This window comes from Gorilla gorilla, chromosome 20, assembly GCF_029281585.2.
Source record: "Gorilla gorilla gorilla isolate KB3781 chromosome 20, NHGRI_mGorGor1-v2.1_pri, whole genome shotgun sequence".
Taxonomy (NCBI): Eukaryota; Metazoa; Chordata; class Mammalia; order Primates; family Hominidae; genus Gorilla; species Gorilla gorilla.
In genome coordinates, this window is record NC_073244.2 from 44,512,288 (window position 1) to 44,530,546 (window position 18,259).

General features: G+C 54.0%; 1 protein-coding gene and 1 long non-coding RNA gene across 3 annotated transcripts in view; one reads left to right on the forward strand and one right to left on the reverse strand.

Annotated features, from left to right (window-relative positions):
- The window catches only part of PEPD (peptidase D), a 136,167-nt gene that overhangs the window by 99,577 nt on the left and 18,331 nt on the right, over window positions 1-18,259 (reverse strand). For both annotated transcript variants that reach the window (XM_004060461.4, XM_055368905.2), the window contains exons 4-6: window positions 15,489-15,552; window positions 7,944-7,991; window positions 4,652-4,713 (exon numbers count right to left, since the gene is read on the reverse strand). In XM_004060461.4, the coding sequence (XP_004060509.2) occupies window positions 4,652-4,713; window positions 7,944-7,991; window positions 15,489-15,552 (174 nt within the window). The remainder of the gene's footprint in view (window positions 1-4,651; window positions 4,714-7,943; window positions 7,992-15,488; window positions 15,553-18,259) is intronic.
- On the forward strand, window positions 4,682-9,146 carry LOC129528491 (uncharacterized). The gene is made up of 2 exons (XR_008673716.1): window positions 4,682-4,803; window positions 7,557-9,146. It is a non-coding gene; the product is annotated as an uncharacterized lncRNA (long non-coding RNA).

Genomic DNA, 18,259 nt, shown 5'->3' on the forward strand with positions numbered 1-18,259 from the left:
AATACAAAAATTAGCCACGTGTGGTGGTGTGCACCTGTAATCCCAGCTACTTGGGAGGGTGAGGCAGAAGAATCATTGCAATCTGGGAGGTGGAGGTTGCAATGAGCTGAGATCGTGCCACTGCACTCCAGCCTGGGCAACAGAGCAAGACTCTGTCTAAAAAAAAAAAGAAGCCAATCCTAAATATTAACTTGATATCCAAGTTAACAGTAACCAGAAAACCATGGTCCTCAAACCACAGATTGGTATTTTGCTGTAATCATCAAGTTTTAATAATGTCCCTCTACTTCCTGGGTTTTAAAATTCACATCTTTGGATATTAATTAATATTCCTGCATTAACAACCCCCAAATTCAGAGTTTCATCTTTAACTGCTTGCTTAAACGGAATCAATTCGTTACCAATTGTCTTCAAATATGCAGGGTGATCTAAGTAAATGCCGAAAGATAAGAAATACACTTAGCCTGAATAAGTGTATTTCTTACACTGATGTAAGAAATGTAAAATACTGACCATATACAATGGCAGGAAACAGAGCCCCTGTCACTCGCTGCCCCGGCCCAGGGCTCCTGGGTACAGCTTCTGTCTGTCTGGGAGGCGACTGCCTTGTGCCAAGAAGGCATCCCCGTTAAGGCATGGAAACTTGATGGACAGGCAGCCCTCAGCTCAGGCCACCCGGCCCCTGCCAACAATCCCCCAACAGACCATCTCTCCTTCATGGTCAGTCTCCTGCTCTCAGGAAAACCTGCCCTAACGTCTACCTCCTTAGATGTTTTCAGAGATCTACCATGTCTGACTTTGCTCCCAGCCTTCAGGAGCCAAGTGTTCCAGGGAGCCTATCTTGCCATCCACAGCAAGAAGTCTCAAGTCTCTTGCTGCAGGGTTCCCCTCCCCACCTCAGCCCCCACTAGCCCCCAAACCAACCCCCCATCATGCCCCCGCCAGGACCTGGCAATGAGCACCCGACCCCATGCCCACACCCACCCCTCCTGCCAGAGCCCGCAGCAAAGCTTCCTCTTCCCAAATCTTCCTCGAGACTGCTCCAATCAAGCCACACACGGAGCTGCTGCCTGGGCCGGACCCCAAACTCACAAGCCCCTACAGACCATCCCGGCCTACGCCCTTCACGCTACTGTCATCATGCCGAGCCACACCACTGGGTGAGCCCAGGGGCCTCGGTCCACAGGGGGCTCCCTCTGGTCTCTCCGGCCGTGTGCATGCCCACCACCCTCAGCCTACCTCTGCCCTGTCCCCTCTGCTCCTTGTCATCTGCTGTCCCCACACCTCGAGACCCCACACACTCTTACTGCAGGCAGCAGGCGGCCTGGCCCTGATCTGGGGAGGTGGAGGGAGGTCTGAGACCAAGGCTGAGCCCAAATGGGACAGACCCCAGGCCAGGCACCCCAAGTAGCCACACCTGGAGGGGTCCTGGCCCAACCATCCAGCTGGACCAGGGTCCCAAGGGTATAGGCTGGGTGGACAGGTGGGGACCACTGTCTACCACAAGCTCCTCTTCCCTGCAGGCCAGGGGATAAGGGGAGCTGGGGGGGCCCATCAGGTCAAACCAAGAGGCCAAACCTGAACTTCTGTTAGAGGAGGAGGTCAATCGAAGCCCAAGGTGCAAGGTGCTGCAGAGACATTTAAAAGGGTCAAAAAGGACAATGCCAGGAACAAGGAGCTTCATCAGAGCAGTGAGAGGCAACTGGGGCGGAAGCAGCTGCGTATTGGAGAGGAGGACGACAGCAAGATTCATCTTGCTTGGGAAACAGGCTATTAATATCCCAGCTAGCAGCTGGAGGTGCACCCGGCAGGCAGGGGAATGCGGTTGCTGAGCGGCAACGGCTCTTGGGGACGTGGTCTCTGCCCAGCCCGGCACAAAAGTGCTGGCAGCCTGGGTGAGTGGAAGGCAGGGGGATGAGCTGCACCTGGACCCCAGGAATGCAGACAAGACTGTCCACAGGGAAGCGGCTGGGAGCAGCTGGAGGCAAAGGCTGGGGCACCATGTCAAGGCCCACGGCATGCAGGGTAGGGGGCACCAGCCACAGCTCCTGCCTCAGTGAAACAGCCCTAGTGGCAGTGAGGTGGAAGGCCCCGAGGGGAGAGACATGGGTGGATGGCCCCCTGCAGGGGACAAGGAAGGGAGGGAGGAGAACAAGCAGGCCAGAGATGGCCACGAGGGTTATCACCCGCTGCACATTGCATCAGCCAAGTCAGAGACTCGGCCAGCAGCCCGACACGTAGGTGCGGAAACTGACGCACCAGCACCCGGGGTGGGGGGCAGTGTCTCAGCCCAGCCCCCAGCTGAGGGGCCGGGTGAGCACCCCCCAGTCAGCCCCAGCCTGGCCTGGATCAGAGATTGGAGAGGTACCAGCCCGGTGCCTGGGGAGATGGTGCAAAAGTAAGGCAGTCCCTGGCTCTCCAAAAAGTGTCCCAGTGGTGACAGGGTGGGGTGGGGAGTTTGCAGAGCACCGGCTCCTCTGGGCTCTTGGCAGGGGCCACAGGGACTGGGGGGCAACAGGGGACAGAGACTGGGATGAGAGGTCACACCTAGGAATCCTCCTGGGGGGTAGAACGAGACCTTTGCTTCCTGACACTCACTGACAGTGATGAGGGCCCTGGGGAAGCCCGGGGCCCCACCTGCCTCCCTCGGGGAACCTCAAGGAGCAGCTGGCAGAGCTCTGCTTCAGGGGCCACATCTTGAGCTCCTGGCTGGGAACCACACCCACCACACAGCTGCCAGACGTGGTCCGGGGGTGCTCAGCATTCTCTCTAGAGGAGGAGCAAGCAAAGCTCTCACCGCTGAGAAGGCCCTCGACTCACTGACATCTGGGAAACTGGGAATTGGTGATCCTGGAGCCCACCTGGCCCACCACGCAGATGGAGAGACTGAGGCACAGAGGAGCAATGGGATTTGCTGGGGTTTGCGTGCGGGCAACTGTCACTGAGCACCAGCTCTGTGCCAGGCTCCAGGTGAGCATGATCTCCTCCAGTGCCCACCACAAGCCCAGGCAGCACCAGGTTACACGTGGAGGAGCTGAAGGTCCCCCTGCTGCAGAGACCCAAACAGAGGCCAGAGAGGTTCCATGACATGGTCGAGGTAAGGTGTGCAGGACACTGGAGACCCAGCACCAGGTAGTGCTGGGGGGATTCAGGGAGCCCCGGGACTGGGACAAGCAGCAGCTGGCTGTGCCCGCAGCCCCTCTGAGGGCCTGGGGGCCTGGGGAGAGAGAGCAGTTCCATGGCCAGCATTTCAACAAGCTGGGCTAATTGCTGCCAGGCGTGGGAGGCGGGGCCGTTTTGGGGAAACTCCCAGGAGGACGCGAAGATCTGTGCAGTGAAAAAGCAAACCTACTACCCACCCCTCCACCCGCCCCACTGCACTTAGCATAGGGGGAGGTGGGAGGTGATACATATTCATGAGCTCATAATCCCTCATCACCCCTACATCACACACAGAGATTCCAGCAGCTTGGGCTCATACATAATTATAAGGCGGTTCCTCCATCACTGCCTTGGTCCACCAGAGGACAACAGAAGACATGGGGGCTGTAGGGGATGCATGATAGGGGAGGGGCTGGGGATCCAGGTCCCAAAGTTGGGGCTGGGATCTGCCCACTGTCCACGTGCAGCAGCCTCGAGCGCAGGGGCCTTGTCTGCTATACCATCAGCCAGCAATGCAGGCCACAGACCCTCAGGGCCAGTCACCAGCCGGTCCAGGGACCCAAGCACATCCAGTGGGCAGGGCTCTCCCCGGGGACTGTGGGTGAGGGGTGACAAGCAGGGGAGGGGCGTCTTTCCCTGTGCCCAAGGTCTGTCATCCTCCCTGGAGAGAAAAGGGGAACCGCTTCCCAAGCAGGGTTTGGAGGCTCAGCCTGGTGCTTGGTTAAGAGTGAGAAGAGGTTAAGGGGATCCTGCCTGGGATTAGGACAGCAGGGGACACAGGGGAGCTGCTGAGAGCCGGGTTGGAAGGGGTTAATGGCTGGGACTAAGAGAGGGGGCTTGGGACAGGCACATTGTCTCACATCTGTAATCCCAGCAGTGTGGGAAGCTGAAGTGGGTGGATGACCTGAGGTCACGAGTTCGAGACAAGCCTGGCCAACATGGCAAAACCCCATCTCTACTAAAAATACAAAAATTAGCCGGGTGTAGTGGCGGGTGCCTGTAATCCCAGCTACTCAGGAGGCTGAGGCAGGAGAATCACTTGAATCCAGGAGATGGAGGTTGCATGAGCCAAGATCGGGCCATTGCACTCCAGCCTGGGTGACAGAGCAAGACTCCATCTCAAAAAAAATAAAAAAATAAAAGAAAGGGGGTGGTGGCTTGATGCACAGACCACAGGGGCTCACAGCAGATGTTTAGAGGGAAAACAAGCCCACCTGTGCCTGCCCCTGCCCTTGCCCCTGCCCCTGCCCTGGCCAGGGCTGCCTGAGCACTTTCCTTATGGAGCAAACAGACACGGGGCACCTTTCCTTCAAGAAAAATCAAGGTGATTTTTGGCAAATTATGCTTCTAAACATTTCCTCAAAATGCCCAAACTCCTTAAAAAGAAGTTTGCATAGTTCATGTCTTATTTGTAGACTGGGAAAGACCTGCTAGTGAAGGTGGGAGTAGGGGAGGGTGGGGAAAGAGTCCCTGGGGGCCCAGGACTCACTTGCTGATGCCGTCAAAGGAGGCCTCCCTGCAGACGCTGCCGCTGTCCGTGTTGACGCCACGCTGGGGAGAGAGAACACAGACATGACACACGGGGCCGCATGGCGCCCCCACAGCCTGCACCCCTGAGGCCTCCAGCTAGGCTCAGGACAGGTAAGAACAGGATCCCCTCCTGCCTTCCCCCAATAGATGAGCCACCCAGCCAGGCAGCTCCAGGCCCAGCCCCAACACAAGGACAGCCCTCTTTGCTACCACTTGCCAAGTGGAGGAAGTGGGGGCCCCCCAAACTCTGCAGCATCCCAGCTGCACAGCAAGGCCTTCTCCATGGAGGTCAGAGCACTCTGCTGAAACCAGCCAGGCTGCCCAGGCACAGGCGAGGACCCGGGACCACTCCCACTATAAATCTGCTCTCCCCAGCCTGGTCCATCTTCCCTCTCCTGCACACGCTCCCCACTAACTGTATAACATCCGAAAGAGTCCTGTCGAACCCAGCCCTTCTGGGGAGGTGTGCAGGACCTGACTGTGGCAGGACTGCTGTGAAGCAGGGTGACATCCCTCTCTTAACTCCAAGGAGACTCCAAATGGGACTTGGACAGGAGTGGAGACAAAACAAGGGACTTGGAGAAAAATGGGCCATCTCCAGAGAGGCGAGGCATTTTATTTTATTTATTTTACTTATTTTTTTTTGAGACAGTGTCTTGCTCTGTCGCCCAGGCTGGAGTGTGGTGGCACCATCTCGGCTCACCTCAGCCTCCACCTCCCAAGTTCAAGTGATTCTCCTGCTTCAGCCTCTCGAGTAGCTGGGATTACAAGTGTGCACCACCATGCCCAGCTAATTTTATATTTTTAGTAGAGACACGGTTTTGCCATGTTGGCCAGGTTTGTCTCGAACTCTTGACCTGAAGTGATCCGCGCACCTCCGCCTTCCAAAGTGCTGGGATTACAGGCATGAGCCACTATGCCCAGCCTGGGCAAGGCATTTTAAATCACCATTTCTTTACCCAGAACTTCAGCTTGATGTCTAATCGTATATCTAAATTGAACACATTGGATCTATGACCATAATCATCTCACATAAGTTTCCCTTATAGCCATCAAGACAGTAAAGCAAAAAAAAAAGGGGCCAAGTGCTAAAGGAAATAACTATTTCGGTAAAAACCAATTAAGAAAAGAGAAAGGCTGGGCACGGTGGCTCACGCCTATAATCCCAGCACTTTGGGAGGCCGAGGCGGGCAGATCACCTGAGGTTGGGAGTTTGAGACTGATCAACATGGCGAAACCCCGTCTCTAACAAAAAACACAATATTAGCCGGGTGTGGTGGTGCATGCCTGTAATCCCAGCTACTCAGGAGGCTGAGGCAGGAAAATTGTTTGAACCCGGGAGGTGGAGGTTGCGGTGAGCCCAGATCGCTCCACTGCACTCTAGCCGGGCAACAAGAGCAAAACTCCATGTTTGAAATGTTTGTTCTTCAGTGCCATAAAGAAATAGCACTTGAACATAAATTTAATTTATTTAGTAAGGCCATTTTCACTTCCTGCAGAAAGGGTACACTCTCCAGCAGTTTTGCCACGAGAGTTCACCAAACAAAGGAGACAGGGTCGTTTATAACCTGGCGTGTCCACCCTTCTGCTGTGTCCAGTTTCCACTGGCTGGAACAGGACCTCACATTCTGTATTTGTCCCCATTGGCTAGCAACTTAGAAGTTTTTAAAAGCGGCAAAGGTAGAGGGGGAGAAAGGAAGGAGGAAGTAACTTGTGGAATGCTGAGAAAGGTAAAAACACTTTTAAATAAGGAAGAGGAACAGGCTATGACCTTATGTTTGCTTGGACCAGCATAAGCACGTCAGGGCAAATATTTAGGTTACATTGTGGGAGCTAAAAACATAAAGTATATTGATTTCTTTATTACAGCTAGCAGATATTTAAGAATGTTAGCACAGGTCTTTGAATAAATTTTGCTTCTAAGAGAAGTTACTGTTTATTTCTAATTAGACGGGGAGGAAAGTCTTTGAAGAGAAACCTCTACTTTACTTTTTATATTCCATCTCAAAAAAAAAAAAAAAAAGACAAGAGGGAAGGGTGACTTTGGGGGGAAGGCTTGTGGACATGCCTCTTATATGAAACTCCCAAGCTCAAAGAAGTGTAAGAAAGCACACTTCTCTGAGAAATTCCAGAGAATTCTTTGGGGGCACACCACAGCTCAAGTGCCCCCAAAACCCTGCCGGCGTACCCAGAGCCCACCTCCCACCCCCCACCCTAGCCCAGGCCCTCGGTCAGTCACTGCGCCCCACACCCCTGCTACCTTGAGGGCAGACGCCCGGGGGTGTGGTTTTCAGACCCCTTTAACAGGAGAGACAGAGGGTGGGAATAAACTTTCTTTTTTCCTTTTTAAATTTTTTATTTTTAGTTTTCATGGGTAGATATTAGGTGTACACGTTTATGGGGTACATGAGATATTCTGATACAGGTATGCAACGTGGAATAATCACATCAGGATACATGAGCTATCCATCACCTCAAGCATTTATCCTTTCTGTTACAATCCAATTGCACTCTTCTGGTTATTTTTAAATGTACAATAAATTATTGCTGACTGTAGTCACCCTGTTGTGCTATCAAATACTAGATCTGATTTGTTCTACCTAGCTATATTTTGGTACCCATTAAACTGACTTTCTACATCCACACATTCCATGAGCTCAGCCTGACACAAATACATCTTCTAGCCAGGTTTAACCTTAGGAGTGGGTGTGGTGCTAGGTCCACATCCTCATGACAGGACACAGCAGGTCCCAGGGAGACTCAAGGACGGGGGTCCCATAAACAGCTATTCAGACTGAGCAGGTATCGCTACTTATCACTGATGACCATTCCTTTTGGTTTATTTTTTTCTTTTTTTGAGACAGGGTCCTGTCTGTGGCCCAGACTGGAGCACAGTGGCGCGATCATACCTCACTGCAGCCTCAAACTCCTGGGCTCAAGCACGCCTCCCACCTCAGCCTCCCAAGTAGCTGGGACCACAAGCACATGCCACCAGGCCTGGCTAACTTTTTAATTTGTTGTAAAGACAAGGTCTTGCCATGTTGCCCAGGCTGGCCTGGAACTCCTGGCTCCAAGCGATCCTCCCACCTTGCCTCTCAAGGCACTCGGATAACAGGCGTGAGCCCCTGGACGCAACCCCTCTCAGTTTTTTAATCCTCCCCTATGGTCCCAACCTCTGCAGGAGAGGTGGCCCCCATAAAAACCCTCCCCAGAGCCAAGCACTGCCCCACCCTTGGACACCAGCCACTTACCAAAGTGAGGAGGACAGAAGGCTTCTGTGACGTCAGGACACTGGCAATCTAGAAGGTTGGAAAGAAAAACCCACTTTAGAGGCACCACTAAGCCTAATGAAGATGACATGCCACCATTCCTTCATAATGACAGTGCATATTCATCAAGCAAATCCTTAGAACAGGCGACGCGGGTGCTGCCCTCACCCTGCAGGTGAAGAAACCCAGCTTCCCCCGGTTGAAGGACTTCTGAAAGCCACACAGCCATCGAGGGGCAGAGAGGATAAACCTACACCTGGCTCGCTTCCCACCGCACCGCCCTGCTTCCAGGCACCACACAGATCCCTGGCTCCAAGCAGCCAGCCCTACCCACCCTCCAAGGCCAGCCCCTCTGCCCATCTGCAAAGTCCCTGCTCAAAGACCCGTCCCCCGGGAACCCTTTAGGCTCCAGGCCTACCAGCCTCTGGTTCCTAGGGCAGAAGACTCCCTCCCTGCTCCCCATTCAACCCCTAGACCCAGGGGAGTTGGCCTTCCCCAATCCCACCCTCTGGCCCCCACCCCACAGCCCACTCTCTGTCCCTCCACCATGACCCACTTGGACCTCCTGGCACTGCAGGCCAGTTATTTCCCGGCCCAAGCCCTTGCATCTGCATGCTGGGCCAGCTCATCTCTCCACGCCTCTGCTCCAGCTCTTACCTCTCCCTAAGTGCCTTCTTCCCATCTTAGTGCCTCATCAATGTGCACTCAGGATGGAAGCCCCAGCCCCCTGGGCAGGTTCGTTCACTCCCTCCTCTACTGCCTCACTGACAGTCACCACTCCCCCAGCAAAGTGCCATGTGCCAACCAGCCTGCTGGGAGCAATTTCTTCCTCTGCCAGCCCCTCCTCCTCAGTCTGCCCTGCATCTTGGCTACTGCAGACCCTCTTGTTTCTGAGCACCCCCTGGGCAGAGAACAGTCTCATCTCCACAGCCCTCGCCTCTCCCCACACCCCTATCCTAACTCTTTACACCCGAAACGCAGGGGGAGAGTGAGGAGAATGTGTTGTTGTTTTAACAGCTTGATTGAGTGATCACTGACATACTCTATGCTGCCTGTATTTAACATAGACATTTTGATAAGTTTTGACATATGTATACATATACCTTTTTTAATACTGAGATGCCTCCCAAGAAAACCTGGAACGTATTGAAAACTATAAAAAGATAAAATGCACGTACAATCCTATCTCCAGAGACGTTTTAGCTTTGCTCATAAAAACAGAGATCTGTAATGACATTTGGATCATATGAAATTACATGCTTCACTTATTTTCTGTCATTATATATTCTTCAAACATGCAATTTTTAGCAGTCACTACCGCTGGGGACAGTAAACGTCCAGTAGGTCACTGAAGACGGCCTGTGCCAGTCATCTTACACACAGCATCTCATTTAACCACACAGGGAGACAGTGCGGCAAACGTGCAGGTTTCGCAAATGAGAATGGCTTACAGATCAGAGAACTTGCCTGAGTCTGGTTAAAAAATAACAGCGCAGCCCAGATTTGAACCTATGGCTGTAGAATACTCTCTTAATGGACGCTACTCATTCCTCTACGGACACTTAAATTACATCTAATACACTTTGGGAGGACAGGGCAGGCAGATCACGAGGTCAGGAGATCGAGACCATCCTGGCTAAAACAGTGAAACCCCGTCTCTATTAAAAATACAAAAAAAATTAGCCGGGCGTGGTGGCGGGTGCCTGTAGTCCCAGCTACTCAGGAGGCTGAGGCAGGAGAATGGCGTGAACCCGGGAGGCGGAGCTTGCAGTGAGCCAAGACTGCGCCACTGCACTCCAGCCTGGGCAACAGAGCAAGACTCCGTCTCAAAAAAAAATTTACATCTAATAATTAGCTACTATAAATAACGCTGTGATGAACATCCTCGCATACAAGTATTTCCTTAAAATTAAATGCCAGCCAGCCACAGTGGATCATGCTTGTAATCGCAGCACTTCTGGAAGCTGGGGCAGGTGGATCACGAGGTCAGGAGTTCGAGACCAGCCTGGCCAAATGGTTAAACCCCCATCTCTACTAAAAATTAGCCGGGTGTGGTGGCACGTGCCTGTAGTCCCAGCTACTCGGGAGGCTGGGGCAGAAGAATCGCTTGAACCCAGGAGGTGGCAGTTGCAGTGAGCCGAGATCATGCCATTGCACTCCAGCCTGTTGGGTGACAGAGCGAGACTCTGTCTCAAAAAAAAAAAAAAAAAAAATTAAATGCCTTTAAAACTGTTGGGTCAAAAGTCACAGACTTTGTCAAGGTTTACAATGCTCCTGGCCCAATGATCCTCCAGACATGTATCAACAATCTCCCAGGATCCTCCCTCATGTTACCGAGTGACTGCTTGGAGAATGGCTGTGTCCTTTGGCCTCAGTGTTGCAAAAACACAAAAGGCTCGGCTGGGTGTGGTGGCTCATGCCTGTAATCCCAGCACTTTGGGAAGGCTGAGGCGGGTGGATCACTTGAGGTCAGGAGTTCAAGACCAGCCTGGCCAACATGGTGAAACCCCGTCTCTATTAAAAATACAAAAAAATTAGCCGGGCTTGGTGACTGTAATCCCAGCTACTCGGGAGGCTGAGGTAGGAGAACCGCTTGAACCTGGGAGGCAGAGGTTTCAGTGAGCCGTGACTGCGCCACTGCACCCCAGCCTGGGGGGCAAGAACGAAACTCAGTATCAAAAAAAAAAAAACAAAAAAACACCCAAAAGGTTCAGCTGTGTCCCTACACACCCTCAGCCCCTCCCGAAGGAAGGGGAGGAACAGGGGTACACGTGCTGGCCCTGGGTGTGTTGTTACATTGATGTGAAGGTTCTGCATTCAGCTGCACAGAAGGAGCCCGTCAATTACAGCAGCTGAATCAGAAAGCCAGGAGGCACTTGGGGATTGTATCTGCTATCGTCTTGGGAGGGAGGAGCAGGATAACAAATGTGTGGGCTGATGGTTTTTCTCCGGGCGACGACTCTCAGGACATGCTGGTTAGGAATAATGGAGGAGGGGAGAGCAGCCGTCTCCTTGCAGCCCAGTGCTCAGACAATCCAGGCCTGACTCTGAGAGCGGCTGTGCGTCTCCTAGTTCTGGCAGGGCAACATCTTTTATTGATCACAACTGCTTGAGTGGGCCCTGGTTACTTCTGCGGCTGCAAAAACCTCTCCCGACCTGGCAGCTCCACCCGCCCTTCCCCATGGAGACCCATTAGTGCTACGCTCTCATCAGCACACCCTGACTCCGTGCCTCAAATATTAAGGGAACACGACGCGCTGTGCGTTGCTGGCTCCCAATGTATCCCCAGCACACAAGACAACACGGCTCTGTCAACTCAGGGCCTCGTTTCCACGGAGTGGTGGCCACTGGGGACCTCTCACACCCTGCGCTGTTAAATGACCCTGCCTTGCTTCATGCCAGAGCCAGCATCGATTTCTCCGGCAGCCCCCGGCCTCTCTGGCAGATGGAGCTGGATGGTCACGGGCAGAATTCATCAGAGCCCTGTGGGTGTACATCCTCCCCTGGGGACAATCAGAGGCTTCCCACGAACACCTCCTGCACTTTCCTAACCAGGGCCCAGACCAGGCCCGAGGGCCGCTTTTTGCAGGGTGATAAGCTGGACAAAAAAGCTGGATATGCCTTTGCCAGCGCTGGGAAAGCCTGCAAGGCTCCAGAGAGCTGGCTCTGCCCTGCAATCACTGAAGCTTTTGAAAATAAACCTTCTTTCGTGGCATTCTCCTCCAACAGTACTGCACACTGGTGGCCTGCACTGCTTTTACAATTTCAAATTTGTTTCTCAAATGTAAACATCAGGAAACATCACCAACAGTCGGGATGTGTGGCTACTCCTGAACAATCAGGTTCCTGGAGCCATGGGCTTGTGGTCCCACAGCACGGTGGCCCCTGCTGACCCCATCGCTTCCGATGCCTGTCCCTGTGCTGCTGCGGTTGTCCTCTTACATCTGTCCTGCCTGTAGCAGACTTGGTGACCCTCGGACCTTCTCACATATGCCTGGCGCCATAAAGGGAAGCAAGTGCATGGAACGCATGCTTCACCTGCCAGCTCTCAGCCGGTGATCCCGCCAGCCTTTGCACGGGGCCTTCACGGCAGAGCCTCGGGGCCCCACTCAAGGTTCTGCTGAATGCCTCCTTCTCAGGGGAACTGCCTTCTCAATAAGCTCAGGATCCTCTGTGGGGAGGAGGGAACCTTGGAGCCAGCTGTGCCCCATCAGACACCTGCATGGCATACATGCTATCACGTGACCAGCCACGGCATTGGAGGCCTTCCTGCCTTTTTTCAGAGGAGACAAGCATTGGCTGTGATTTGTCACTGACAGCTAAGGCCACCCCAAGTGAGATGGGGCTGAGCACTGCAGAACCAGCCTGGGTACCCCTTCCCTGCATAAAGGGCTTCCCATAACCTCCCATGATGCAACAGGCCCTGGGTACCTCAAGCAACCTGGGATACCTCCCAGCTCAGGGGGTTCAGTCCAGCAAGTCACACTTTTTGGCAGGCTCCCTTCAGAGCCACAGAAAATCAAAGGCACAGGGAGTCCATGTCGCCTCCACAGGAGTGTCCTACAGCAGCCCTCCTTTATGAGGGGAAAGGGAGGCCTGGAGGGGAGGCCCCTGGCGTCACATCCCAGTACCACTCCCCTCCAGCTGTGGGACTGTGGACAAGGCCTTTCTCTCTGAGCCTCAGCCTCATATCTATGAACGGGGTGGGGGCTACGGCCCAGCACAGTCCCTGCCCCACTGTGTCCCTCCCGCAGCAGGAGGGACAAGGGGCTCCAAGAGAGCTCTAGTGTTACTGGAGCCAACGTGGGCCGCCCCGGCATGAAGCGCTTGCTCTACTGTCAAAGTGAGCCTTGTTCCCAGTAAAAACAGTGGCAGTAACAGTAACATCAACACCAATCTGCAATGGCAGTGGCGGTGACGGGGTGCAGTGGGGTGCTCCCGAACCCTAGAGATTCTAGCCTTTGTACTCTACTGAAGCCTCGACATTCTGCTTTGTATACGAAGACGAAGAATGAGCCGGTCTCTGTGCTGTCATTCTGTGCAACCATTAACAACTTCCCTGCCCTAACACTCAAGGTGGCCTGTCTCTTACTTTGCTTAGAGACCAGTTCTCCTTCCTCACCCCCAGAAATCACAGTAGACACGGAGCTGAATTTTCCCCCAGTTATAAAGACAAAAATGTCAGACAGTGGCTGGGGAGGCTGTGGTCCAGAGGTGGCTCGGACTCAGCAGCTGAGTCCAGGGCGGAGGCAGGTGCCCATCCCACCAGGGTCCTTGAGACAGGGTCCTGGAGGCAGGTGCCCGTCCTGCCAGGGTCCTTGAGACAGGGTCCTGGAGGCAGGTGCCCATTCCACCAGGATCCTTGAGACAGGGTCCTGGAGACAGGTGCCCATCCTGCCACGGTCCTTGAGACAGGGTCCTGGAGGCAGGTGCCCATCCCACCAGGGTCCTTGAGACAGGGTCCTGGAGGCAGGTGCCCATCCCACCAGGGTCCTTGAGACAGGGCCCACCCCAGGCTGCCCCTCCAGGTTTCACATCGAAGAGACCTGAAGGGTCAAGGTTTCAAAGGACAACAGTGTTAAGAAGCAGTTTCTGGGGCAGGGAACACATCTGCCAAGGAGAGGGTCGGAAGGAAAACGAGAATGAAGGAGTAGGTGCCTCCCGCTCCACTTCCGAGACATACAAGGCAAGTGGCAGATGGTCTCGTTGGGAGCATGCAAATAAACGTTCCGTCTATTTTAGATCCTGTACTCAATGGGATCAATATGATAGGTCACATGTGTATTGACAGAATCTTCAGATGTTAAGAGTCACCCCCAAAAGCTTGGAATTGAAATAACATAACATAAAGATCCATCAAAAGCCTCCTCTCTCCACAGTCCAACCAGGCAGAAGATGCTGTAGAGACAGGCCCCCGTGTCCCTGTAGAGGTGGGCAGTGCCCTTCACAGAGACTCTTCCAGGGATCTCTGCCCAGGCACCACCACTCTGCGGTGACTGTTCACTCATGTGGTCACCTCCTGCACTGGACTGTGCCCTAGGCTGTTGAGGTCAGCCCTGGGTCTCGGCCACCTCTGATGCCCTACATGTCCCTGGGACTGGGCAGGGAGAGAGTGCAAGAGGAATGTCTGGGGAAAAAGAACTGGACGTTCAAGACAAATACAAGACAGTCAAGGGCAGGGTGCACATCAGAACACAGTCAGCGTCCATGGTGTCCACAACTATTCCTGAGGGCTCAGGGAAGGGGCACCAGTGTGGGCCAGAGTCTACAGCAGATACAGTGGCTGGTACAAGGCTGGTGCAAGGCCTCAAAAGATGGATAGGAGAAAGACAGAGAAATGGAAAACATATTCCAGGACAGCAGTACTGGGGGCAGGGCTGGGCACATGGTACTGGCCCACCTGCAGTCAAAGAGAGCTGGCCACCCCCGAGCTGGATGGGCCGGGCTGGGCCCCCACATGCTGGGCAGAGACAACTGGTCTCTCACAGCACTGTGTCTGGCCACGATCCCTGGGAACCTGCTTCTCACCCAGTGCCGTCATCTTCAACCAGGCTGTGTCCTGCCCAGGGGAAGGGGGAGGCTGCTTGGCCGCCAGAACTGGCTCCCCTGGCTACTTCCACACTGCAGCCCCGGCTCTTAGCATGGCCGACACATGATCTCTGTCTGGGGAAATGTGGCTACAGGACAGCCCTGTCCAAAGCTGATGCTGCCAGGTCCAGGTTGGACTCCCAGTGGCAGGCATTGACTTCTGGGTGCTTCACATTCTACACGGCACTGACCTGCACAGGACGTGGGGTTGTGACAGCGCCCAGGGCCAGAGCACAGAGGCCTCCTGTGTGCCAGGCAGTGGTTTAGTGTCAGGGCCTTTGGTCACGTAGACCACAGGGGCTCCCAGCTGTGCTCTCGCCTCTGTCCCAGCCCTGCCCCACTGGCAGGAAGGAGAGCTGGAGTCGAGGAGTCAGGGCAGCCCCTTTGACCTGCCTGGACTTGGTTGGCACAGATTCAAAACCCCAAGAGGACAACCACATGCCTACCCAGGCCACACGACACCTGCTGGACAACCCCACTGAGAAGTGGATTGAAGTCAGGGGACCTCCAACGCTACTCGACAAGCCTTTCACAGCCTCGGGCTTTTCTGACAGTGGCATCTGCAGTCAACCAGGGCTCGAGACACACGAAGACCCCGGCCCAGCCTCGTGGTGACTTAGACCATGTGCCACCGCTGCAGGCAGGCCCGCCTCTCAGAGACACCTCATGTATCTTAGCGGCCACAACCCAGGTCACCAGACACTTCTACCCACAGAGTCAGGGGCCTTCCCAGGCAAAGCAATGGCTCCGTAGAGAAGCCTGAGGCATGGGTTGCTGCCTACTCCTTCCAAATGGGAGCACCTGCGGCGCGGGGACTGGTGGCCAGGCGGTAGTGTCCCTGACATCCAGCAAGGTTGTGGCAGTGGAAGGAGAGGAACTCCAGGAGTGGAAGGCATGCTGGAAACCCTGGGCTGCTCAGAGGAGGAGCCGGCTACCCACCTCATCTACGTACTGGACGTCGTCCACGGCATACTTCTCCTTGAAGTGCTCCTTGGAATGGATCCTCAAAGAAAAGCACAAGGAATATCAGGGTCAGGGCTTGGTAATGGCTCAGCGTGGCCACCTTCCTGCCTGCCAAGCCCAGGCCATGGAGCCCCAGTCCCATCCCCATCACGGTCAGCACCCAGCACCCAGCACCTGGCACCGAACAGGTCGGCCCAACACACACTTGGAGGGCAAAGGCCATTACGCCACGGAGTGACAGCTGAACCACAGCTGCTTTCCTCAGCAACCCCCGCTCCTCCATGACCCTAGCCACCTGCAGCCAGCCCCTGCAGACAAAACCCCTATCATCCCCTCCACTGCCAGAGACAGTCCACCAGGGCAGCCAGCCAGTGCACCCGTCCCTCTGTGGCATAAAGCAATCTGCCTGCCAGGTCTTCATGGAGCATCTTTAAAGGAAAGTTTATTTTAAGGTCAGCCGCAGAATCCCAGCACTTTGGGAGGCCAAGGCGGACAGATCACAAGATCAGGAGATCCAGACCATCCTGGCTAACACGGTGAAACCCCATCTCTACTAAAAATACAAAAAATTAGGGCGTGGTGGCGGGTGCCTGTACTCCCAGCTACTCGGGAGGCTGAGGCAGGAGAGTCACTTGAACCCAGGAGGTGGAGGTTGCAGGGAGTCGAGATGGCGCCACTGCACTCCAGCCTGAGTGACAGAGCGAGACTCCATCTCAAATAATAATAATTATTATTATTACTATTTTATTTTATGTTCTAGAGACGCATCTCGTTCTGTCACCCAGGCTGGAGTGCTGTGGCACAATCATAGCTCACTGCAGCCTCAAACTCCTGGTCTCAAGCAATCTTCCTGCCTCAGCCTCCCGAAGTGCTGGGATTATAGGCATTAGGCACTGTGCCCAGCCAAAAATTAACATTTTTAGAAAGTCAGTATCAGTGTTACTCAATGTGATGAGAAAAACTCAAGCTTACTCATTACCCCTGAAAAATCTGCCAGTGAGAAGACACAGAATGGATGAGGTTGGGAAGCCCTCGTCCACCTCCTGATGGGCCCTTTGGTCACAGCTGTGCTAGGCAGACCTCCAGCCTGGGTCCAGCAAGCTGCCACCCCCAGGCTCTTGGTCAGCAGATAAGTCAATGTCTCTGTTAGTGACAGAGCTTACGCAAGGGGAAAGGAACACAAACTGCACAGGGGAGACACTGAGAGCCAAGTCCAATGACGCACGCATACTCGGTCCTACGTCATCCCACACCTGGGTCCCACCTCATCACAGGGGCTCTATCCCCAGCCGCGCTCCAGCCCTCCAGCCGTGCTCCAGCCCTCCAGCTGTGCTCCAGCCCTCCAGCTGTCTGTGACCTCACAGCGTTACAGTCACCAGGTGCTGGGTCCCAAATAGGCCTCAGACAGAAAAACAGCAGATGGTTTCTGGATGGTGTTTCCTGGGCTGTCAAGGGGTGGTGGTGAGGCAGGAGAATAGGGTCGGGAGGCGTTAGGGCTTTTTCATGCTGACTTCCTAGAACTAAATTGAAAGAAAAACCCTAACTTTCCACACCTAAGTAACAAAGGACCAGAGGCTGCTCCCTTTGCAAACCCCCCCTTTTTTTTGAGGCAGATGGGAAATTGAAAGTACCTCTGATTGCAAGCGGAGTCTTGGTTTGCAAAGAAACGCAACTTTGTAACTTCACTTTAGCCTCTGATTGGTTGCAGAAGTGAAGTTACAAAGGTTGCTTTCCACAACCAATCAGACTGATGGCAGGCCACCACTTCATTTACACGAGGCGAGCACCAAGTGGCCAATGGGAAACCTCCTGGTGGTATCTGGACCCGAGAAGATTCTGTCACTAGGCCTTGAGACTCTGCTCAGCCGGCTCCCACACTGTGGAGTGCACTTTCATTTTCAATAAATCTCTGCTTTCATTCTTTCGTTGCTTCATTCTTTCCTTTGTGTGTTTTGTCCAATTCTTTGTTCAAAATGGCAACAACCTAGACAACTTGCAGTCAAGACCCTCTACGGATAACTGGGGGGCGGGGGGAGGGTGTTGCGGGTGCCAAGGATAATGTGCCTGGAGAACCCCACGGAACACGGTGGAGGAAGAGAACCTTGGGACTTGGAGGTGATGAACTTCACGAGTGAGCTCCTGAACTGGTGTCCTATGTGCCATTCTCAGCCTTTGTGACACTAAGGACCAGCATCACCTGCAGGAAACAGAATCTGCTCCTCTCTCTGAGTCCTCCACCACTTCCCTCCCCACCCAAACCAGGAAGTACTGGCCACAGGGCCCAGGGACGGCTGCAGGGAGCAACAACAAGGAGCACTGAGGGCCCGGGAGATGCTGGTCTCACTGCGATCAATGGACTGCTCAGTGCAGCCCACAATGCCCTTTGCTTTCTCTCCCTTTTGGCTTCTCTGAAATGATCACGGGGTACCAAGCTCCTGCTGTTAATTAAATTTGCATGATTCAGTCACATTCACTTGTGCATTTGAGACAGGACTCAAAAGTTAAATGGCCAAGGTCTGACACCTCCATTAGCACAGCCTCGAGCAGTTACGGGGCAGGAATTGATGACGAGCACCTCGCCTGGACTCCGGAGGCCCCAGACGCAGGGCTTATTGTGCAGCTGGCTCAAGGGAAGCCTGCAGACCCTTTGCTACTGAGCAACCACACTCTCAGCACTGAGTTGACCCCACAGCCCGGCACAAAAGCAGGTGTCAGAAATACAAAAGGCAGGGCCATCAGCGAAATGC